A 24,718-nucleotide genomic window follows, 5' to 3' on the forward strand; every position below is an offset into this window, starting at 1 on the left:
AGATTGTAGTAGGCTAAATAATATTCTATTTAAAACAAACAGCTGTTGAGATGTGTTGAGAAGTCAGCTATTTTCTTTGTTTTGATCTTTTTTTGGTTATTACTTATTTATTAGGATAATGTATTAAACCTTTTTTTTTAAGTAGGAACAGTCGTATGACAATAGACTTTAGCCCACTCAATCGTTATTTTTAAAATGATAACCAACATTACAGGTCATAGAATCAAAACTCTCACTTGGGATCATTTTGAATGATCACTCCCACTATAATAGTCAAACAAATGCAGAATTATAAAAAAACATTATGATACGCTATATACACTTAAGACAATTTTCATCTTGTGGTTTGAAGTTCATCGACACCACTGATCTTTGTACTGACGACATCCATCGGATCTTATGGGCAAGTTTAGACCTAAAAGCGCACAGTCAAACTTTGGGAAAGCCTCTAGTGAATCGGCGAGTGACGTTGTTGTGTCAGCGACAGTGTGGTTGTATCAACTTTGTCGTCCAGTCTGCGTTGAAGAATCTCGGGGCAGACTTACGGCTCATGGTTGCGCCTAGGTGGGAGCTCTCAAGGTACTGGTTTGGAAATAACTTTATTTGTATGTTGTACTTGTAAACATGACAAATAGTGTCATTACAATTACACTACTGTAGCTTAAAATTATCAAAATTATATTATGACTTAGGTATTTATTACCCAATTGTTTGACCTTAACTTTAGGTATTTATTACCCAATTGTTTGACCTTAACTTTAATTTTGTCTAGGTTATCAATGTTTCTCACATTGGCAGGGAGTTTAACAGGAAAACACCTCCCTACACAAGATGGTTTTTATTGGAAAATTCTAGATGATGGACATTAATGTCATTTTTGTGTTGTGTAAAATCATTGTTGTTGTCATTGAGTCTTAAAACAACATTAGCATTTTTTAATATGTTTTGTAAAATTGTAAAACAAGGCTATAGACCCAAAGAACCTTTGTTTGATTCCCAATGAAAAGCATCAGATACATCCCACTTTGAGTTTAACATAATTTAAATAATACTTTTGAAATGTATACATTTTTTATTTTATTTTTAATTTTTTTTTACGGCAAACACCATTTTTTACAATTGTTTTACATTGTGATACATGCGACAAGACAAGATGCTTATTACATGCTGATAATGTTGTACAGATATATCAGTGATACATGCAAACATTAAAATGAAAAGATGAAAAACATGTTCAATGAAAATGACATGCAGTTGTGATAACAATTGAAGAATGAAAGTTGATTTAAAATTAAGTTCATTCAAATTAAGTTTAAATGTACTGCCAAAAATAAGACCAAAGGCAATTGATGATTTAATGAAAGAAAATTAAAGGGTGTTAAAAGTTTCTAACAAGCAAAATTTAGCCTTCCTATCATGAACCATTTGAATGCCATAAGGAATTTTACTGATCACCTGACAAGTAAATTCTGGTACAAACATTGGTCCACAAGATTAATAATCATAAATTCTTTTTGCTATGCCAAACTCAAGAACTCAATTTATATATCAGATTACTTAAAAAAAAATATTAATATTTTGTTTAAAGTTTACTAAAGATGAGTCGCTTACTTAAATCGGCATGACAAATTTAAGAGTGTAAATTGTTGAAAAATAAAAGCGACAGACAATTTAGCATAAAAAGTATTCCTAATTGAACCTACCACAGGTACAGAAGGGACGTGGGTAGGTTCCACTCGCTCTACTCCGACCTGATCCTAGTGCAGAGTCGCAACCACAAACGAGTATGTGAGTTAGTGGATGGAGCGAATGCTACACCAGTGGTCAACATCAGTAGTCACATGTTCACACCTCTGCATGGTCTCGGCCTCTTGGCGACTCTACAGGAACACTTCGGGCACCTGGATGGCCTGACTGTAGCGTGGCTCGGCCCCCTGGGCAACCATCTGAATACTCTCCTCTACCTGCTACCGAAGGTATCTTTTTTATCATACATATTTTTGTAGTTATGTAGTTAAGGGAGGGGAAAGGCTTAACAACAAAGAGTCATACCAATAGACATCTTTTGGTATCAATTGTGAGGGCAGTTGGCAAGGCAATTGACCTGAAGTGTATACACAAAGCCAATAATTTCATGCCAGCCAGCTGTCTTCTGACAATTGTCTCCCCTACTGGTATCGTGTAAACGGTAAACCAGCTGGTCTTAGTAACTAATAGAGCTACAAGAAGTATCTCACACCATTTGAGACACCTTAATTCATTTTTGGGTTTAATACTCCCAGTTACGTCCCCATCTTAATTGATGATGAAATAATTGTGTCAATTACTATGGTATATCAGAATGGTAGTATGAGACACAGGAAACTTCCCCTACCACTCTCCTTCTGCTTTAACTATATATGTAATGAGAACAGATTTTTTTAATTACAAAAATATCAAAAGTGCTGGTGGTGAAGGGTCATAATATGTGTGACCCACTCACCACTAATACGATCCATAACGTACAAATTGAAATTTTACTAAAGTGAAATAAAGTTAATTCAATTCAAGGTAGGTGTCCATCTGCGATACAACTGTTCTCCGCGTCCCGATCATCCTGGCTCTCCTATCGTGAAACAGAGAAGTCTCTCGATCTGCGAGACTCACAACACAAGCATTCAGGAGTTGAGGGACCCTGCAGAGACAATCAGAGGCGCCGATGTCATCGCAACAGCCAAACATCGGAGGGAAACAGTCAGAATAGAACTGAAGATGACAGAGACAGCCAAGAACGGCTGGGTGTTCCTTCACATGCTCCCACGTTGGGAAGGCGACGTTTGTGAGGAAGTGTTCACCCATAAAAACTCCTTAGTGTGGAAACTCCATGAAAACATCTACTACACCACCATGGCTGTTGTGATGGGATTATTGGAAAATTATAAACCTACTATGTCAAAACCAAATTTTGGGAAAATTACCCATTAAAGTGTAGTTTTTGCAATTAAAGAAATTGTATCAAAAGTGTTCTTTGATTTACTGGTATGTCAAATATATATTTTTTACGATGGTAGCCGCTATTATACCTTCAATATAAGTAGGTATGCCCCTACAGACTGTGTGCAAACTAAATAAGGCTTCAATTGCAATTTTGTAGAATACAATGGGGTTATACAGATTTAATTAATGTGTTTACTACCAAGTGTCAGCAGTGGTGGTTAGGACCTAGTCAAGGGGGGGAGCTACCGGGGGGGGGGTCCCAAACCAAACTCCCCAATAAATGAGAGCAGTTCAGTTGTGCTCTCCTGGAGGATTTAGTATTTTTAAAGCCGTTTGGTGACTTTATAAAGCCATTTTAACGACTAGAACAGCATTTAAAAACCTCTTTAGGTATTCAGGACAAAATGTATGTGTAAATTTATTTTTTCAGGGTCCAATTTGGGGGGGGGGAGGGGGGCTTTAAAGCCTGATGAATTCATATGGTCATAAACTTATTGGTTTTTAAATTGAACGTTTTTTACTATGAGACTAGTGTTAGTTCCCAAAGAGCTATTATAAATTACAATATTTGATTACATCTGAGGAAAGGGGAAGCATTCAGTCTATTCAACCAGCATGAATGAGCATGAAGTTTTAAGTTCTCATTTTACTTTGGTTTAAGCATTGACTATTGGATACACTGAAGTCTATTGTATCAATAGTCAAAGGTTTAAGTGAGCACAATTTCAATGCTATAACTGAAAGATTGATTATTATCAAACATGTATTAGTTGATACAAATTGTTGTAGGTACCTAAAAAAATTCCCATAAAAGGCAAAGTCAGGTATTTAAGTGCTTCAAAAGTTGGAAATCTACATTTTTGTAAACATTGACGTAGATAAAATCGCCACTGAGAAAAAAAGAGTAAAAATTGCTTATGTGCAACCATAGATAAAAGGAGTGTCTATACTCCTTTTATCTATGGTGCAACTCTCGACGGATTCACATCCATAGGATGGTTTTACTTTTACTATTGCAGATTTCAAATAAAAAAATCTCATCAGGAACGAAATAAAACAGTAGAAACACAAGTAGAAAAACATTGAGGTATATATTTGTACTTAAAGAGGTAAATTTTGTTGACAGCAAAAATGTTATAAGGTAAATTTTATAGTTGAACTCTTCGAAGGTTTTTCAAAAGTGATTATTTTGATATTTTCAGTTTCTATATGTGGTGTTTCAACGGTGATTATTATTCCCTTAGATTTTTTCTTGTCTTTGTCTAACTTCATCAACTTCTCTTATTGGGCGGGTGTTTCAGTTGTCGGAAGCTTTCTGCCGCCAGTTTCAGAATGGTTACAATCAGCTCAAATACACGGAACACCCAACGGAACGGAGCCGTCAACATTCCGTAGAAAAGTTCTATAAGCTTTGTTAGAACTGCCATGAAAAATCCTTCTTCTCTAATCAGCCTTTCAATCTCATCTTGTGACGGAAAGTCAAATGGCGTTGCGGGCTGCTTGGCTTCCTTCCGTTTTGAAGGGTACACTGAAACATGTAAAATAAAAGTTATTATTTCTGAACATTTATAATACATTTGGGAATATTTTAGGTTTTTATTTAGAAAAACAATATAAAGTCTTGTAGCAAAGTACTTTTTCATTTATTGTAACTATTATTAAATTGCAACTTATTACAATGTTTGATACTTCGTTCACAGTATTTAGGCGGTTTTTGGGGAAGAAATCTACCCCCTCCACTCTATCTTATTTAAAATAATATAGCTCAAAAGCTGATTAAGCAACATACACAAAGTACAAGTAAAAGTGGTGGGGGATTTTCCCCTCAAATCGCCTAAATATTATCAACCAAATATAACAAGATCAGGGTTTGTACTGTTTATTAAAAAAAAAAACAACTTCTAAAAAGGTGTGTGACACAGTGCAAAACAGGACCAAAATATCTACTACCGTTGGTATTGTTGTTATGATATATTTAAGGAAAATAAAAACAGTATCTATTCTGTCAGACCAATCAATAGGCCTCACTTAGTCACTATGCTGAGTATCCTTTTCTTCAGATACTTCATTTTAATTTGTTTAAATCAAATAAATTTAGAGATTTTGCGTATTGTATAAACTAACAATCTATTGAAAAAGTATAACTATGTGAATTTTAATAATACGATAACTTTTAATCACAATATTGACGAGGCATCAGCCATTCACCGTAATTTTAATTAGAAGACAAGACACTTCAATGAACATGCCCAAACCATTGAGCCAGGCCATTGAGTTGTGTTCAAAATACATAATTAGAAAATTATACAGCATTGGATTATTTTCAATACGGTATGTGTACATTTTGTTGTTGGATGTTATGTACTGTGCTCTTTTGTGTTAGCTTTAATTTTGCTTGACATAAGATTCCTCTTAAGAGCTGTTTCCCCCCCAGGACAGTCAGGTTTGGGTTGTTTGTGTCCAAAAGGACTTAGGAACTTTTGTGGCTAAGGATATGAGGTGGCTTTACAATACAACAAGCCAACAGTAGTTATACAGGAGTAAAACACTATCTGGGTGTAAAGTACAGTAGAGTCCCTCTTATCCGGACTCCTCGGGACCGAGGCAAGTCCGGATAACGGGTTTTCCAATTAAACCGACTTCCCCAAAAACTCGTTAAAACGGACTGTTTACTGTGATGTTTGACTTAAATTTAGGTGAGCATTGTATTTAGACACGTGATCACTGGTCTCAAATCTTTCCCACCAGAACAGTTTTTTCAGTACTGCCCACTTCCTGCCGATCTAGTCCGGTTAAGGTTAAACCAATGTGCTGATAAAAATTGTCCGGTTAAAGAGATGTCATTACCGCCGAGTGTAGTCCGGTTAAACCAATGTCCGGTTAAAAGGCGTCCGGTTAGAGGGAGTCTACTATATGATCAACCTAGTTGCTGTAAACTCATTTAAAATTTTCATCCAATAAAATATTATTTTCAAACTGGTTTATAGGGTTTGGTTGACAAAAGCTCTTAAACCTGCATGGTTCTATCCTTTGAAAAATTTATTATTCTTATTTGAAAAAATAGTGTTGAATTTATTCTATGTCTCTAGTCTGCAAATTATGTTCAGCTAGTACCAATAATTGGAATACATACATATGTTGTTGGCTGTCTGAGTAATTGATGGTGTGACGAAAATGTTCACGTGTTATGCAGTGTGAACTTCAGTTGTTACAAATCGTTTGATAAAAAATGTGTACATTTTTATAATTTTTTTTAAGATTGGTAAATTTATGGACATATTAAAATGAGATAGAATAATGAATACCTACCAACATTTAAAATTGACAAGCTGAAGCTAGTTTAAAATGCAAGCTTTGGCTGCTAGACTTTATAAAAATAACATAAAGTTCCAAAAAAACTGAAACTAAAAATTATAATTGTGGCTTCGACATTTCCTTCCTAACAAAGCAATTTTCCCTTCAAAGAAAGAACCATGAAAATCTGTCAAGTGCTTGATTGACATTTTTCCCCTATCTTTTTTACTATAAAACAATATGTTTTTGTTTTTTACTATAGCTGGTAATACAGGGTTGCGCAGCGAAATGGGAAATTTTGAAATAATCATAATAAACCAAGAAAATTGTACAAAAAATTCTTTAATGGTGAAAAAGTGTTGGTCAAGTGTGGAAAATACATAAGAAATGATGGAAATAGGAATAATGTTAAAAATCACATTGGTTAAGTGCTGTCTTTTGGGCCTATTCGTTCGATCGATTTTGAAGACTTAGCAATGTGTCCTCTGGGATGTTGGCGACGTGTTCTTCGATCTGAGTCTTGAGCTCAATAAGATTTCTTGGCCTAGTCAGGTACATGACGCTCTTTAGATGTCCCCATACAAAGAAGTCGCACACTGAGAGGTCTGGAGACCGTGGAGGCTAAATGACATTAGCGTTCCTTGAAATAATGCCCTCCCCAAATAAAACGTCTCCATGCAGCCATTGACAGATTGGCAGTGTGTGAGGTGGCTCCGTCTAGTTGAAACCAGGTTTGCTGGATTTCAATATCTGGAAAAGCATGAAGCTGTGGAGCAAAAAATATCTCCAGCATATGAATGTAACGTTGAGATGTGACAGTTACAGCGTGGAACCATCTTCATCCTCAAAAAAGTAAGGTCCAATAACACCAAGACAAGACACTGCACACCATACAGTAACTTTGGAACTGTGTAACAGACGTTGATGAAGTTCTGTGGGATTTCGTTGAGCCCAGTAATGCATGTTCTGCTGATTGACATGTCCATTTAAACTAGGGAGGTCTACCGTTACACTTTTTAGACACATAAATGAGCGAAGCATTATTTAAAGACTGTCAATGGCTAAAGCAGCTAACAACCTACAATATGTTCCCTTTCAACAGATTCACCGTTTGTTTGCCCAATATTATTTAAATTCTAAAAGAATGACAAATTTGTCTGATAGTTCATTTAAGAATAAGAATTGATAAAAGGTTATTAGACATATGTATTTGACATTTCGTTTAAACGGTCAAGAGCTTCTTTCTTCTTTGCCCAAGATCCGTGTCTGTTAATTGACATCAATCGGTCTAGTGAAAATGGTGGATCCAGAAGCAGGCCTTCAAATGTCTTAACTCTTGATAGGCCTACGTAGGACAAACCTAAGCCATATTCTGAAGATCCAATGTCCACAACAATCGATATGGCCAAAGACGCCTTGACGTTGGACAATGATGACTTTTAAGTTTTCGGGCAGTGTAGGTAAGACAGATGCTATTTCATTAACATCTTGCTCAACATTAATGATGTTACCTTTGTAGTGAAACTGGTCATCCTGACCATTTGCTTGCACTTTGTAAATGCGCATAGCGGGATGTACTCATGCAATCAACATTTTGTTCTACAATCGTTCGTTATTTGTTCGGGATACTTGCACTTGACACATCTATATTATTTAACGCCATGAATTTAGTTGCATTTGAACAACAAGGCGAACAAATCCGTGATTGGTTTGAACAACTTGGTTTGAAGCTGTTAGTTGTTGGCGATGACAGTTAGTGCAAGTGTAAAATTTTAGCGCATCTAATTCGTGTTGGAATTGATTAGCTAACTGCCTTATCAGCTTCTTCCGCCACTGCTTCATCTGGTTCTTCTTGTTCACGACGCCACTCTCTTAAAATATTTGCATTATTGGTGCGACGGCCAATATTACGATGACATGGCCTTTGAGGCATGCTCAAAACAAATATAGCAAAACTGTTACTTCCATTGATAAACTGGTACATTCCAACTTTAACCTAGGATGAAAGTAAACATTGAAATGTAAACAAAACAGTTACAAACAATTAACATATGTTTATCTTATTTAAATGAAACGAGATAAACCCATATGTCATAAACCCAATATAATTTTTCTTTCAACTTACATTAAAATAACAAGCGAAATTGCGTGACCCGTAAAATAAAATCCAGAAGGAAATTTGCAAATATTTTTTACCAAAACATTGTGCTCAGTATTACTTAGCTGTTGGCAAAATTTCATATCAATTGGTCAAGCCATTACATTCTGATGCTCTTACAAAGAAGTTACAAAGTGAGGGAAAGTGAGCTTCGCTCAATTACAGAGACAGACATCCAAACATTTGCAGCTATTGCACTGTCAGCATTTTTGTAGTACGCTCTCACGGCAACTGCACGCTCCGCACCACTCCACTGCCCCATCTCAACTAAATGTCCATTACTACTTGGCGTCATTGACTTCAGTTTCTCATTCCTACAAGACATCATACAGGTGTACCAACAACGACTTCAAAATTTCCCGTTTCTCTGCGCCACCCTGAACAAGATGGGGTGGTTTTGTAATTTATTACAATCAGTCCCAAGTAGCAAAAATCATTGGCAAATCGTTGGCCCAACGTTTCTGTCAATCCTTGGCCAACGGTATGTTTTGGCACTAAGTCTTACGGTTGGCCATAACCAACCAATTTTTGCGGAAGGGCCAACCATCCTATTGGGCCCAAACATAAAAAAACACAAAATAATAAAGATTTAGTATGAAAAGCATAATTATCAGTTGAGTAAATTGATTAAATAGTTCATAAAAACTAATTTTGAAAAAAAAATGAGATAAAATTATTTGACCATTACGAGTCTCGAACGTTCATTTATAGATAAATTAAGTTTCATAATGTACAGTACCAATGAGAACTAGAATTTTATCACAAATTCAAGACTTGATGTTGTTTAATTTATAAATAATTTATTATTTTCCTTCATTTGCTCTTCATTATAAGTTGTATCTTTGTAATTATACATTATTATACAAATTAGAATGTCAAATCAGAACTCTTGATACATTAAAGTAACTACTGATAAATGTGCAGCTATTGTTTACCCAATAGTTTACAAGATTATCTTTAAAGCGCTTGGTAACGCCATTTTGACTTTAATTCTTAAAAAAATACACTTGATGTACTTCAACACCTTTGATTAGGTAAATGTCAGGTTGACGCCCCCCCCCACCCCGAATTAACATGGGCATAAACACGGACATAAGGGACAGAAATCATTCCCAAAAAGTACATCATTCTGTATCGTCACAGTCTTGAGAAGTGCCCTCTTTGGTCAAAAGCAGCCAGGTGATGACCCAAATAATAAAATTGAGCAAAGGATCCTGGCCACGGTCAAGGACACCGGTATATAAGATTGCCTAGTGGCGGCTGCGTCTTGAAAGCCACACATTGTTATGGCCCTAAGCTGTGAAACGAAAGCCACAACAATTAGTGAGGGGTCGATAAGATTTTAATCCTAGTCGTAAGCCACGACTGCGAGCCAGGGTGGTAGCTCTCAGGGATAATGGGAAATTGAAGATCCCTTTTTTATTTATGCGTTTCAAGCAAATTCGTCAGTCCAATCTGAATCCGCCGTGCTAAAATGGTTAGAAATAAACATATTAGAGCTCTACTACTGTTTTTTTTTTATTTTAATCTACTGTCTGGATATCGTTGGTGTACTGTAGTTATCTCAACAAAATGCTACAAATAAATTTAAGCAAATCTTCCATAACTTAGGATACGCTATTACCGTAGATAGCACAGTAAAACATAAGCCCTGGACAGTTTTAATTTTTCAGTTTTATGTCCGCAGAAGCGAAAATACCATTTGTTAATATATCTGTAAATATCCGTTAATTGTATTTCCGTAATGGTTTTTAAAAATTATTTTGCATCAGATGAAATATTAACTTTTTAAAGCGCTGTGGCTTTGCTGACGACAGTTAAATTTAAAGAAAGTAAAAACTTCATCTCCATCTGATACATAATCATTAAAAAAAACATTGTGAATATACCTTATAGTTTAGAAATAAAATGTATCAAACCTATCCATATATAATCAACTAGTTTGGTTATTCATATGTGACGGCTACTAAAGTTCAACTAAGGGAGGATTAACCACCAGGAGCTTTAGACTACTCACTGTGAATTGTTTTTTGCTAGAATAGTATTACCGATGTATCATGTATCACTATTTAGGTTTACACGTTTAAACCTAATTTTCCAATCCAATAGTACAGTCAATTCCACCAAAACTTTATTTATCATAAAGTAACAGGAGAAAGCAGGTGCCACCACCCCTTAAAATTATATCTAAAATTAAGAACTTAGGCGACACCCTGAATATGCCAAAATGTAAGGGTGACGCAACATTCTAATCACTAATTCCAAGATACCTCCCTCCATGCCAGAGATCAGGTGTCAACCACCCTCTAAGATCTTACCAACCCCCGTAAAAATATTACACGCATTGGTAGAGCTGACCTCTTTTTTATATAAAAGCAATGTACCGTATAAGATTGATAGTTAAACCCAAACAATGTTAACCACATTCGGCACATCGTTTATGCTGATACGTAAGAACGGCTGGTACTGAATTTGTCTTCTTCATTGCCAGAGTAATTCGCCGATAGGCAACTAAGTGCATTTTTTTATTTTATTAAAACCGAATACTTACCTGTTGTTGAGGTGTTATTTCTAGGATGAATTCTCCCTTTTCCCTCAAGTAACCCAACCGAAGCCTGAATAACATATAAAAGATTAGACATTACAAAATGTAGTCACAAATATATTATTTGTGGAAAAAATTACATGTTAAAAACATATAAAAAACAAGAGAATCTTTCATAAAGTTATAAAACTAATAAATGTAGCCGTTAAAATCACATGTAAATGTATTTGAACTACAGAATTGTATGTACACCGTACATACAACTTTTTTGAGCGGAGCGAGCGAAGCTCTTATACGTCGACTCTTGTGCATTTCGTAATACGCAAACTCCTCCTAGACGACTGAATCAATCGTTTTCAAATTTTGCATGGTGAAAAAGACCATATTGGTGAGTGCCAACATCTATATGGCGTTAAAAAAGTCTCTCAGGAATCCGCCCCACTGGGTCTCAAAGTTTCAATGTAATCCTTATGGAAGCAGTATTTGACACATAAACAAAGACATAAAAATGATTAGCTGTTGACTTTTGAATGCAGTAGATAAAGAAATAGCGGATAGCATTATTCCACAGTTATTAGAACTGAAACGGTATGGATCATAAATATAATCAAATGACGACACTAGCTTGAGGTCCGTGACGTATGAAGTGGTGAAGGAAGTAGTAAAGGTGAGCAGTCTGGAGTATGGAAACTGTTTATGACGATTAGATTAAACTATCTGCATTCCTAAAATTCTATGGGAAGGGAGGAAAACAGGTCCGCGACGTAGGAAGTGGTGAAGGAAGCAGTAAAGGCGAGCAGTCTGGAGTGTGGAAACTGTTTATGACGATTAGATTAAGGTATTAGCATTCCTAAAATTCTATGGGAAGGGAGGAAAAGAGGCCAGCGACGCAGGAAGTGGTGAAGGAAGCAGTAAACCCGAGCAGTCTGGAGTATGGAAACTGTTTATGACGATTAGATTAAGGTATCTGCATTCTTAAAATTCTATAGGGAGGAAAACAGGTCCACGACGAAGCAAGTGGTGCCTCTGCGAACGCCACCTAGTACTATTTTCTTCTTTTTACATGTTTTTCCACTTTTCAGATCTTGGAAAGTTTTTAAGAGTGTCCATAAGTGAAATGCAACATTTGTGGGAACTGTTTAACTCTGACAACTTATTGAATGATAGTTTTGATTACAAATGTCCTATTGAAGATTTATCCGATTTCTGGAATGTTTTAATGTCTAAAGACTACTTTATGTCATATCTAAACTGTAATCTCCATGCAGAACTATTAGAAATTTATGACTATGAATGCATATAGATTTGGTCAGAGAGTGTATTAAAATTCACTTACCTGCAGTGACAGTGATAAAACTAAAATGGGAGCCAGCCACATAATCCAGCCAGATTTGATGGATTCTGAAAAATTAATTTTAGAGAAAATCATTTCATCTAAATTTATTTATTTTCATCCTCTCTTTTATTGTGTCTTCATAGTAAATAATAAAGTAAATAATAAAATTATAGGTGTAAAAATATGTTTAAAACATTACATTATAATAATTATTAGTGACTACTGGTACAAAAAGTGCAAACAGGGCATTTTCTCTGTTAGGTGCTTGAGGAGGGGAGCGTTAACTTGTTTCAAAAGTATGAGAAAAGGCCATCAAACCCCCACAAACAATTTTTCGTCATACTGCAGCAGAAACAGCCGTTTTTAATGCATGCGTTGCGGGTCTAAAGTATCATTTTTACTCTCTAGGGGAGTAAAAATCAGCTGTTGTAAACAGTTGTAAATTTTTACTGTGGCAATCGTATTGATCAAAATTATTTATCCATTGATTTATTAGGTAAGGTTTTAGCCTATTGTTGTCGATTGCTCAACATACCGATGGTATAAGAACACAATCGTAATAGACTAAATAATTGAATCACTTACTAAAACAGCTGGTTATGTGCATTATAGCAGAATTGAAAACAAGCTGAAAGTTGTTTTGAGAGGTTATCTTTACATAAAAATTATTTTGTTTTTAAGCTTTGTTTATGTTAATTAATTATGCAATAAGACGAAAAATATAGTTCATCACACTGAAAAAAATTAACTTTTTAACCCTCGCTCATTTTTCGACCTCGGGTCAAGAGTCACTTAGGCCCTTGTGATGTAATATACTATTATTATAATAACTTATCTATACATCATGATTTACTTTTAAAGCTTCATAACATACATATACTTCTCTTAAATAATCAAAACAATGTACAAAAATTATACTAGATTACAATGATTACAATCGTATTCCGTGGAGGTCCCAGAATTACATTTCGGGAGAGGATGACCCCCAGGTGGTGTGAGGAATGTAATATCCCCCAGAAAAAGGGGGTCCGGTGGTCCCCCCCCCTGAAAAAATGTATAGATTTAAAGCCTAAAAATGTATTTTTATTTATTTATTTAAATTGTTGCTCTTAAATATGCTCTAGCTAATAAAATATAAAATATTGGGGGGGGATATATCCCTCCCATCCCCCCCCCCCGGGACCACCACGGATAATTTTACTGTATATTATTTAAGACTTTGGGCCCTAAGCCAATTTTTTATATTTCTCTGTTAGTTATTTGTTTAGGTTGTCCTGTGATGTCTTTTATAATATAGTACTACTAGCTGACCCGGCGAACTTCGTATCACCTAAGTTATATGTTTCCCCTAAGACAGACCGATGGAAAGAAAGTACCGTTACGTTTAATTTTCAAGATGATCTCGTTCGCATCGCTCAATCACGTCCTGGTTGAAGTTCGTTCGCTACGCTCACTCACCTTTGGGTTGGAGCTCGTTCGCTACGCTCACTCACCTTTAGGTTGTAGCTCGTTCGCTGCGCTCACTTGCCTTCAGGTTAGCTCGTTCGCTACGCTCACTCTCCTCCAGGTTGAAGTTCGTTCGCTACGCTCACTCACCTTTTGCTTTAATGCTATTGAACATCATAGAGCAGAACCAACTTGTTTAATTGAAACAGCTGTTAAGATTCATTAATTCCATTTCTCATAAGGTTAACATGGGAAACTCCAGAGCCACTGGGGCGGAGCCCTTTTAAGAATTTCGAAACGGGAAATAGTTTACGTCCTATTCGCATACCTACAGAATTTACACACCAAATTTCATAACGATCGGTGAAGTCGTTCCGGAGGAGTTTGCAGACAAACACTGTGACACGAGAATTTTATATATTAGATGAGGAACCAAACCTTGTAAATTTGAATTATTTGAATTAATTAGTGAGCGCAGCGAACGAGCTCCAACCTAAATGTGAGTGAGCGTAGCGAACGAACTTCAACCAGGACGTGATTGAGCCATGCGAACGAGCTCATCTTCAAAATTAAGAAGTTAAACGGGGCAAAGCCCGCGGGTACAGCTAGTTTATTCATAAAGAATCATGGAAAATACAATTATTCATATATTTACATATTGCTGAAATAATAACAACTCCGTAATATAAAAGTATGCAATAAAAAAGTAGGATAAACTTTTATGATATTATTTAAGTTTTATTAACATTAATCATGAAAAATATGATTATTTTTTTAAGTATGTATTTAAGGAGTAGGAGTGTGATTTTTCTCATGGTATTAAACTATAAATTTTTCTTTAAGTAAATGTTAAACTTCAGCATGAGCATACTCTTTAAGTTTATGAACTGAAATTAACTACTACTTTTAACTTATCTATTCCAAAAGCAATCATGTTTGCTACAAAGATTTTTTTACTCACATTGAGGAGTCTGAAACCCAACAAAGCTCAGTGGACATTTAAATCTCAGTTTTATCTCAAGGTAACCGTAGACTACTCCACCATAAACACTCCCCTATAGACCCCTCTACTATAAACCCTCCCCCTACTGACCCCTCCACTATAAACCCCTCTACCATTAACCCTCCCTCTATAAACCCCTCTACCATTAACCCTCCCCCTACTGACAGATAGTGTTACCATAAAATAATTTTTTGTAGTCAATTTTTTAAATATTGTATTGAAATTTACTTTTTAGTTTTAAATAAACTTAGCTTCCTAGACAAATAGTAAATTAGTTTGTGTGTAATGTTATAAAACTATTTACTCACTTTGTAATGCTAGTTGACACAGAAAAGAAAGACATTTCAAATGACAAAGTTATGTAACTAGCAGATTCTGGCTGATAATGTCTCAGAACTCCTTATCTCTGGTTTACTTATTTATCTTATGATCTTATTTCACATTAAAATGCAATAAATGCTATTTAAAGATCTGTTGAAATATTCAGAGCTTGCAAATTGTTCATTGAATAATTTTAGAACACCTTGATGAGATAAAGCAATCTGAATACATACGTAAAGTATTATTCTGGGAACTAAAGACTTTCAATAATGTAGTTGTATACATAAACTCAATGCTTTGCTTCAACCTCAGGACAAAAAACTTCCTAGAATATCAGAAGGCTAATAAATGATCAAAATGGTGCCGTGTGAAATTAATTAGCTTTTGATCCTTCAAAAATGGGCCTGGCCAAATAATCAGCTGATCAACAAAATCTGTGTATCTGTACACAGAACACACATCTGAGAACAGCTGTTATTGTCCACTTTGGTGTGTTGGCATCAAATAAATCTAATCTTATATCTTATCCAATATCAGACGACTTCTGACTTTTATCTGCACTTTCACTTACCTGCCTGCTGACATTCTTGAAAAATATACTATAGTGACATTAGTGTTTCGTAACATGGGGTAGACTTCCGTATCTGTTGACTGTTGGCACAAACAACCGAATGTAAATATCGATTATTCAATTGTTTCATTCGATATATCGATCAATATTTTCATTCGGTTGTTTGTGCCAACAGATATGGAAGTCTACCCGTATCATGCATTCGCAATGCAGTGACAGACTTAGGATACTTGTGACCCCGAGCCAAATTGACCCTAGCAGCACCCAACCCTTAATAGAAAGCACCTCCCGGTATCACGGGGTCATCATCAGTCACCCGCAATAATGGAAAATTTATGAAAAAGTGTTCGTACTAAATGCTGCGGCAGAGCGTTGGTTTAATAGAATCAGTTCGTTAAATAAGGGAGAAAACTTTTAAGATACTGTGACACATCAATATATTTGCGCTTATTAGGTCACCAGCAATTCATTTAAACGGCTAATTGTTTTAGCTAACTAGTAGTGATCTTAAAATGACCACATATATTGTTTGATACACAGTACAAAATATCAGGCTATATCCCCCATATTTACGAACCATTTTTCTTAAATTTTGTATCTTTGAAAAAATTGTATAAATAAAATATTACCACAATAGTTTTGCTACTGTTTATACTGTTTTATGTTATTTCAGTTTAAAGATTTTTAATGGCAAAAAACATGTAAAAAGAATAATGGGCATGTAGAGAAAATTACTTTTTCTCAAAATAAGTCTTTGCGTTATTCATTCATGAAAAAAACAAACCACACTCACTACAAACATTTTTTATTAAACTAAAATAGTTTGGGGAAAGATAAAAATGGCGGCCTTATAAAAACGTTACCGGTTAGCCTTTAAACTGTTATGATTTTGCGGATGATTTAAAGAAGTAAAACCGGCTGTTTTCCGGACAGCATGAAGAGAAAATATTATGCCTGTGTATTATATTGAAAGGGAATTAACCCTGTACGGTCAGCTGTGTTGAAACTCTGTTCAAATTACACATAGTCAACCAGTTGGTGTGAGAAGTAACAAGAGAATCAATCAATTTCAAAATTCTTTTCCTAAGGTACCGTAAGCTAGACGATGACTGGCTAGGGATAGCTTCTGAGAATAGACTCCCTATCGATAACCTGCCAATGAAAATTATTTTAAATTGAGTGGAATAATGACGAGACTTCGAGTCAATGTATCTGGAGAAGAAAAAGCAGGAGTAAACCGTGAGCAAGAAGAGAGTTAGTTTTTAAGAGTGTGTGTAAACTGTAATAAAATCCATGCATATATTTAATTTGTACCTACATTTTACTCAATCTTAGATTCCTAAACTTTTTTCAATGCAACCTTTCTAAATTCAACTTTACTCTTTTTGTTTGCTCCATGGTTGCTATTACTTGGATTTAAAGCTATAATTTGCTAGTGAAACTCATTCATCCGTGACTTTCTCTTTACTTAAGTTTCTATTTTGATATGTATTATAGGTTAATTGACATCTTAGCAGCCTTGTGTCTCTTTTACCCTCTTGCCTCTCAAATACAGCCAAGTGAATGTGTGTACTTCAGGGGAGGCATGGGACTCGCAATATATAGAAAGGATATAATTAGAGTGATGAGGCTACATCATAGGTCTACAGCCCAAGTTGGATCATCACAATCACATCACGTTGGTTGGGAAATCAATGGAAGCTCTTCACATATAATCCTGCTCCAAGTGAAAAACCTGAAAATACTGTTAAACCAATAAAGACAGGGACTGAAATATTTACTACATTTAATTGGTTAAACACAATTTAATGCCCTTGGTTTTCACTTTTATAGGCACTAATCAGTTCTTCTTTTTCTTGTATTTACGTTTTTGTCTCTGGTACCATTCATGTACTACACGGATAGGTCCATCTCCCAAAGCTCTTAAAGGCCAAGTAAAAAATAGCTTGATTTTCCTCTTGATCCTGGCCCAGCGTGTAGGACGTTTGTATTCTTTCCCTTCAACGACTCGCCCGTAAGAAGCTACTTTTACCCATTTCTCCGCTGAAACCACAATACACAACAATGATTAAACCAATAAAGACAGGGACTGAAATATTAACTACATTTAATTGGTTAAACACAATTTAATGCCCTTGGTTTTCACTTTTATAGGCACTAATCAGTTCTTCTTTTTCTTGTATTTACGTTTTTGTCTCTGGTACCATTCATGTACTACGCGGATAGGTCCATCTTCCAAAGCTCGATAAGGCCAAGTAAAAAATAGCTTGATTTTCCTCTTGATCCTGGCCCAGCGTGTAGGACGTTTGTATTCTTTCCCTTCAACGACTCGCCCGTAAGAAGCTACTTTTACCCATTTCTCCGCTGAAACCACAATACACAACAATGATTATATGTCATTAATATCCTTTCCATTGAGAAATTTAATCACTTTCACAGAAAAGTAATTAAGGTAAAGATTACATAGAGGATACTTGCTTCTCTTGTATGCTCTGCGTGCACATAAGTAAGTGATTAGATCAATATACTTGTGACAATCAAGGAGGGCATGGACAGCAAGCACTGTTCTGAAAGTCTTATCACACAAGGCACAAGGTATTCCCCCAATGTGAGCGTTGTAGAACATGATGGCGAGGGTGGATAGGAACAGGGCCAGGACAGGCCACACCATATTCATGAACTTGGACAGCAAAGTAGCACTGATGGCAGTCGACAATTTTGACTTTACCTATAAGGCATTATGGGTCTGTCATCAGGCCAAGAAAGCCCTGGGAGTGAACAATGGTTATCCTTAGTTGGGTTCCAGGACACAAAGGTATTGCTGGCAATGAGAGAGCTGACAAGTGGGCAAACAAAGGAGCTGAAAGCCTGCTGATGGGTCCAGCGCCGACGTGTGGTTTTGCTTACAACACAACACAGAGAGCTGTTCGCCAGTGGATGGACATAGAACATCGAAGGAGCTGGGAAAGAACAGAAGGCAACGTACAGTCAAAGAGAATGCTGCGTACATCACCTACTGGTGCAGCGGCAGACGCCTTGGGCTGAATAGAAAGACCCTGCGGAAGGTGGTTGACTTCATCAGCAGCCATTGGGTATTCCGCGGACATCTACACAAGATGAGAATTCAAGATGAAAGCCTCTTATCTAGGAAATGTCGAGAGGAGGAGGAGACAGCCTTCCACGTGATATTTATGTGCCCAGCCCTACAAGGTCTGCGAATGAGATCCCTTGGCCTATCGACTGGAGATTTTATCAATAATATCAATTATTTAAAATATTATGTGCATATACCCAAATATGAGTGAAGGATAAGTCTAGGATGAGTGGCGCGATCTTGTAGTCTTGTTACAAAACAAAGGGATGAACAGGTTACCATAGTCAAAAGGATCTCATGGTTCACCAAGGACCTGGGATTTGATGGAGAATAAGGACCTATGAATGAGGGTGCACAATAAGCTGTTCCAGCTGTGATGCAATCACACGGTCACTTAATTTGTAATCCTAGCCCTCTGTTACAAAAATATCCCCGCCGAAGCAAACCTGCTGGAACTAAGCAATTTCCATTGGCTTGATTGGATTTACACTAAAATGCCTCCTTAAAAATATCACAACATTATTCTGTATCTAAATATAGCATTAGTTTAACAATTACTTAGGTTTGCTGCAACAGGGAGGGTTTAAAAGTGTTTTATTGTTATACATTAATACAGTATGTAGTTTAGTATAAAATAAATGCATTTTTAAAATTTGATCAAAATATGTTTATAAACAAGCAAACTACAACAGTTTATTTATGCTCCATAAGACTAACATTAGGATTATAAATTTAAAATCTTTTGAATTTTCTCTGTAACCTACGCCAGCGCCAATATACTACAAAATATACAAAATAAAATATACTACAAATATACTAAATAGTTAGTTTTATAAGAAATTGCAAAATTTTATGTTTTCAGGGGGGAAATGGGAAAACCCAATTTTAACCCCATAAAACCCCATAAATCATGCTGGTTCGCAAACTCGTTTGAAAAAATGTAGGTTTACACGTTTATACCAAATTTCAAAATGTCACCAATTAGATAGAGAAAGACTAGACTAGATGTACCCAAGGTTATATCACAGAAAGAAAGAATTAAATATAGATTGTCAGCTGAGCTGCGGTTACCATGGTTACCACAGGTTCTGGCACACACCGCTGGGAGCGCCATGTAGTTACATAGCGCGTACGCCATAACTACATGGCGCTCCCAGCGGTGTGTGCCAGAACCTATGGTAACCACAGCACAGCTGACGGTCTATGTTAAATTCATTTTGTCTATGGTTATATGAACAAGTTATTATATAAACGATAAATTGGGTTTTGTTTGGCTACCATTGATATTATTCACCATAAGGGCGAATCACCCAGCCGCCAACAAAATCCTACCCGCTAGGCTTTATTACCAAAACGCACGAGCCTGCGTGTGATAAAGACTGTTAATAGGACAATTATTCACTGAAATATTTTAATAATAGAATTATGTCTACATTTAGATTACTTACGATATGATTTATAGAGGGAAAGGGCCTCATCGTTCTTGAGTACCGGTAGGTCATTCGATTCACATTTCGCTTCGTAGAAACCCTGAAAAATTAGGAACAAAATGTTTAACTACTGTATACTAATGTACTCATTGCATATTTATTATATACCCTGTCTCTAACAAAGGTTTATCACTTCTATCATTTTATTCATATCCTTATTCAAGTATTTTAAAAATGATACAGGGGGTAGCTATACTCTCTTCCATGTTGAAGCACCCTGACTGTTTCTTTCTATTATGATATACCACCAGTAAAAAATGCTAGACAAAACTAATAATAAAACATAACTTTTGTGCAATCTACTCTGTTTTATTTTGTCTACATGCCTATCTTAAAAATGGCAATAAAAGTAACTTGCATTTAGAACTACTGAAAAAATAATGTGCTTGTGTTTGCCAATTTGGCACTTTTAAATCAGAGAACAGAAATGGTTCAAGGACCCTGAAAAAAGGTCCTGATAAAAATGCTAACACAAGTTTTTGGACTAAAAACAAAAACAAACCAAGACAAAACAAATTACATGAAGGTTGGAGGATAAGCAGGAATTAATTAAAAAGATATCAGAGAACCTAAAAGTGTATGGTTTTGAGTCTGACCATGATGATGAGTTAAACTATCCTGGTGTAATAATCACACACACAACAGTAAAAAAGAAAAGAAGAAAAGTAAATCCAAAGTGCAATTGTTTTAGCTTTGGAAACCTACTGGTCCTTAAAAGTTCTCCAGTCAATATCTCTGTCATGTCAAAAAACTAAAATACATTATACCACTCAATAGTTCTCCCAGCACTACCTTTTTATTTTTTTTAAGGGAGAGGAGAGAAAATGCTTTTACGCACACAGGTAGCCAGTCTGTATTGTGAGACTCCTGAATCTACTGAGACTACTGCATGAATCAGATATTTGAACATCAACCAAATGTTGTGAGAATAAACTGATGATTTTAAAAACAAAGAACTAGGGAATTGAGAGAGATATATACACCATCCAGATTTTGTATCTTAGACAAAAACTAGAAGGCTGAGATGATCAGGGCATGGATAGTGGCAAGATACTACTTCCATTATTTAAAATGTGGACAGACACACGGTACTCCAGCAAGGCAGGAAACTGCTTGAAAGTCTGAGGCTGAAATAAAGAGCTAAAAGTGCTAAACAATATTAAAACACTTGGACAACACCTAAAGAGGCTTAGAAGAGAAGAAAGTAGTTCTGCTTAGGTTTCAGTGGCCAAGGAGGTAAGGTAAGGTGAGCATAATCTTACTAATTAATGAGATTATGGAGAGTCTTAAGTTAAGAATATAGAATAGAATAGTTAAGAATATATCACTGACAAAAGCTAATGTCGGGCAATTAAGTAGAAATGATTTTAAATTGACCACAAGCTGCTTCATTACCAGCAAAAAGTTTATCTCTTTTGACTTTGAAACTACTACAATCAAGAAATTATTTATTCTGCAAAAAACATTTAAAAATAAGTAAACCTATATCTATAGCTGAAATATTTACCAAGACCAAAATCAAAGATGAAACTAGAACCAAACGAATCATTTGTGTTGGGAGAGTCCAAATCCCATTGTCACTAATACAAGATAGGTTAACTCTATCACAAATTTTCGCTCACACTGTTTCTATTGGTTAGTCGAGGCAATCAATCAAACAAACTGTTCAGTCATTTACTTAATCGTTTCAAGCAACATGGCAGTTTAAACTACTTGACTATCTAACTACTTTACAACTTTTCATAAAAAAAATAAAAAAAAAACTGAAGCTATGAAAAATATATGTCGATTTCACTGATAAAAGTAGGTACACATTTAGTACGTCCAGTTATGAAAGTAGGTTTATTCATAATTCTGTGAGTAAACAAAAACAATCCATCAAGTTAACTTAACAACAACTTGAACACATGCAATAACTTTTTCATCACACTATGATGTTTTTTAGCTGTTTTACCTATGTTAGTTCGTGGCTGAAAGTTACGTTTCGCTGGCCATGCCAGCTGTCGTCTTAATTTGGGGACCGAGCAGGCTTTTACATCCCTAGGGCAGCAAAATCAGCTGCCCTCTTACTTACTTAAAACATGAATGCATATTAAATACACGATCAGTACACATAGCATTGCAATAGAATTGTTTTATTGTCACCGTTGCCTATATAGCAACTATTGCTTTTCTCTGATTCCTCAAATTATATCTTCACATAACCTTAAAGTTGTAGTTGTGTCGACTATCAGTGTGCATTAAAATTGTGGTGAATAGTGGTAAAACTATCTCGAGCCGCAAAACCTCATTTTCTGCCCTAGATACGAAATATACTATTGATCCATGATTTGCATTAGGGGTTCATTGTCATTGTGTTTAGAACTAATAAGAATATGACATACGACATAGACATATTTTATTTGCACACTAGCTGGCCCGACAGACGTCGTCCTGTCCTAATGTGGTTTTATGTCAAATGTTCGTTCATTTTCAAAATGAGCTCGTTCGCATGGCTCGATCACGCCCTGGTTGAAGTTCGTTCGCTACGCTCACTCACCTTTAGATTGAGCTCATCAGGGAGTTAGTATAAAATTGATTGCAAAATTTGTACCGGAAAAGAAAGCAGGCTAATAAAAACGTTTTAATAAAAAGAAGAAGGTAGCTTCTAATGTTATTCTTATGGGACGAATTTAAAAATATATTTTTAGGGTTTTTATAATTACTACTGAGTGGAATCGTCTAGAATTTTAATGGTATCTTCCCAGTGGTATCTTAATTATTTGTGCAAAATTTTAACGCTAGTGCGACGGTTTTCGAGTTTTTACCCTAACACACAGAAACACCAAGTGGACAACTAATCTCCGACTCCGCTATACACGATACATAGATTCGTGCACTCATCTTACGCCTGTGAGCAGCAGTCTTCTTCTGTATGATAAGGGTTTTAAGCTCTCGGTCCCTGAGGTCCTGGATTCAAATATCGTCAGATCACTAATGGATTGTATCTAAGTGATAATTCCGAAACCCCTCTTGGGTATAGGTCTAGAAGTAATGTTGAAGTAATGTGAAAAACAATCCCGGGCTCGTGCCTTGCCTAGCATCCTAGGACAAAAAACCGTTTGGAGCCGTTCACACTGGACTCCTCCTAGTCAGTTTTATGTTAAGGGTGGAATTTATTCCCAGTATAACAACAATTGCAGATTGCAATTCTAGAGAACCACTGGGCCTGGCACAGATCACGAAAACCAAACTAGTGGGAACATATTTTGACAGACTGTAGCACTTGTGTTGCAAAAGCCAATTAATCATAATGACATAAACAAAGATTAAAGATTACATTAAATGGAATGACAAGCAAATGATTAAAATTTAATTAAAAATGCATTAATGAAGACATTTAGTTGAAAACTAACACACAATCAGGTTAAGTGTAAGAAGGGTACTATCCTTGCCTGAACAAATGAAGAATTTTTAATTTTTTGTTTGTTTTATAACCATAACATATTCTTGCAACAAGGCTGAAAATGAGGGGTTTTCACGCTCAATGTGTTACACAGACTATACTAGTAGTACGCTTATTCTGCGCGTAACGGGATGAGTGAACGTAAGCGCAACAATGGAAGAGTCAACCCGCACCTAGCCTACTTACCGGTGTTACTGGTGAACACAATGTTATTTGTATGGGCAAATCAACCAAATCTCAGTCAACAACAATCCTAACTTCTCGACCATTAATTAACCAAAGCCATTGGTAATATACGTAAGGAATTTCCGACATTTGCTATCGATAGGAGGTAAATCCATCGTTCCTGCACAAAACATCTTTTGATTAAATGAGGCCTATTTCCTTATTTGTTATGAGGCCTATCATAAACAAATCTAAGCCAAACTGACCTAATCTAACTTAACCTAATTGCCACAGCATGGTGTAAAGGAGTCTTCTTAAAAATATCGAATGGCTTATAATGATGTTATAGAACACATACTAAATAATTAAAAAACCAATATATGTTTATCTAACTAATGAACCTAGATGCCATAAACGGTTCCCACACTCGGCACTGCTTGTTGTTGCGCACTTCCTTCGCCACTACCTACGTCGTGGACTTGTTTTCCTCCCTTTCCTCAGCATTTTAGTATTTCATGTACATTAATCTAACTGCCACAAACCGTTCCCAAACTCAGAACTTCTCGCCTTTACCACTTCTTTCCCTACTTCCGTCGACGTGCACCTGGATTCCTCCCTTCCCATAGCCTTTTAGTATTGCAGACGCATTAATCTAACTGCCACCAGTGGTTCCCACACTCCCCACTGCTCGCCTTGACTACTTCCTTCACCACTTCCTTCGTCATGGACCTGTCTCCCTACCTTCCCATAGCATTTTTAGAATTGCAGATACATTATTCTAACTGTAACAAAGGCTTCCCACACTTCGGACTGCTAGCCTTGGCTACTTCCTTCACCACTTATTACGTTGTGGACCTGTTTCCCTCCCTTCCCA

The 24,718-nt window shown here is 36.0% G+C and overlaps 3 protein-coding genes across 5 annotated transcripts; 1 reads left to right on the plus strand and 2 right to left on the minus strand.

Annotated features, from left to right (window-relative positions):
- Positions 1-68: 68 nt before the first annotated feature.
- Positions 69-3,049, plus strand: LOC128990750 (ornithine transcarbamylase, mitochondrial-like). Of its 2 annotated transcripts, none has more exons than XM_054413301.1 (3): positions 69-579; positions 1,709-1,976; positions 2,536-3,049. In XM_054413301.1, the coding sequence occupies exons 1-3, from the start codon at positions 305-307 to the stop codon at positions 2,962-2,964; spliced, it is 972 nt and encodes a 323-aa protein (XP_054269276.1). In that variant the 5' UTR covers positions 69-304; the 3' UTR covers positions 2,965-3,049. The 2 variants fall into 2 exon arrangements, with proteins under 2 accessions (XP_054269276.1, XP_054269277.1); XM_054413302.1 differs by having other exon boundaries at positions 2,551-3,049.
- Positions 3,050-4,066: 1,017 nt separating this feature from the next.
- LOC128990977 (uncharacterized) lies at positions 4,067-15,124 on the minus strand. Of its 2 annotated transcripts, none has more exons than XM_054413664.1 (4): positions 15,067-15,124; positions 12,310-12,374; positions 10,980-11,043; positions 4,067-4,504 (listed from the first exon to the last, which is right to left on the minus strand). In XM_054413664.1, the coding sequence occupies exons 2-4, from the start codon at positions 12,349-12,351 to the stop codon at positions 4,248-4,250; spliced, it is 363 nt and encodes a 120-aa protein (XP_054269639.1). In that variant the 5' UTR covers positions 12,352-12,374; positions 15,067-15,124; the 3' UTR covers positions 4,067-4,247. The 2 variants fall into 2 exon arrangements, with proteins under 2 accessions (XP_054269639.1, XP_054269641.1); XM_054413666.1 differs by lacking the exon at positions 15,067-15,124 and adding an exon at positions 13,245-13,336.
- Positions 15,125-17,756: 2,632 nt separating this feature from the next.
- LOC128990415 (uncharacterized) lies at positions 17,757-21,970 on the minus strand. Its single transcript, XM_054412770.1, has 3 exons — positions 21,742-21,970; positions 20,193-20,274; positions 17,757-18,014 (listed from the first exon to the last, which is right to left on the minus strand). The coding sequence occupies exons 1-3, from the start codon at positions 21,781-21,783 to the stop codon at positions 17,812-17,814; spliced, it is 327 nt and encodes a 108-aa protein (XP_054268745.1). The 5' UTR covers positions 21,784-21,970; the 3' UTR covers positions 17,757-17,811.
- Positions 21,971-24,718: the final 2,748 nt, after the last annotated feature.

The sequence above is a fragment of the Macrosteles quadrilineatus genome, unplaced genomic scaffold (assembly GCF_028750875.1).
Source record: "Macrosteles quadrilineatus isolate MER2022 unplaced genomic scaffold, UCM_ALF_1.0 Scaffold_3__2_contigs__length_128488019, whole genome shotgun sequence".
Lineage (NCBI taxonomy): Eukaryota > Metazoa > Arthropoda > Insecta > Hemiptera > Cicadellidae > Macrosteles > Macrosteles quadrilineatus.

What these genes read in the sequence shown, in the direction of transcription:
- LOC128990977 (XM_054413664.1), bottom strand. Translation starts at nt 12,351, where the DNA reads ATGTGGCTGGCTCCCATTTTAGTTTTATCACTGTCACTGCAG. An exon ending in TTTTATCACTGTCACTGCAG is followed by an intron (nt 11,044 to 12,309) that starts GTAAGTGAATTT and finishes TATGTTATTCAG; the next exon opens with GCTTCGGTTGGGTTACTTGA. An exon ending in AAATAACACCTCAACAACAG is followed by an intron (nt 4,505 to 10,979) that starts GTAAGTATTCGG and finishes TACATGTTTCAG; the next exon opens with TGTACCCTTCAAAACGGAAG.
- LOC128990415 (XM_054412770.1), bottom strand. Translation starts at nt 21,783, where the DNA reads ATGATTCGTTTGGTTCTAGTTTCATCTTTGATTTTGGTCTTG. An exon ending in CATCTTTGATTTTGGTCTTG is followed by an intron (nt 20,275 to 21,741) that starts GTAAATATTTCA and finishes CTAATTTTTCAG; the next exon opens with GGTTTCTACGAAGCGAAATG. An exon ending in TTCCCTCTATAAATCATATC is followed by an intron (nt 18,015 to 20,192) that starts GTAAGTAATCTA and finishes TTGTGGTTTCAG; the next exon opens with CGGAGAAATGGGTAAAAGTA.
- LOC128990750 (XM_054413301.1), top strand. Translation starts at nt 305, where the DNA reads ATGATACGCTATATACACTTAAGACAATTTTCATCTTGTGGTTTGAAG. An exon ending in CCTAGGTGGGAGCTCTCAAG is followed by an intron (nt 580 to 1,708) that starts GTACTGGTTTGG and finishes AACCTACCACAG; the next exon opens with GTACAGAAGGGACGTGGGTA. An exon ending in TCCTCTACCTGCTACCGAAG is followed by an intron (nt 1,977 to 2,535) that starts GTATCTTTTTTA and finishes AGTGAAATAAAG; the next exon opens with TTAATTCAATTCAAGGTAGG.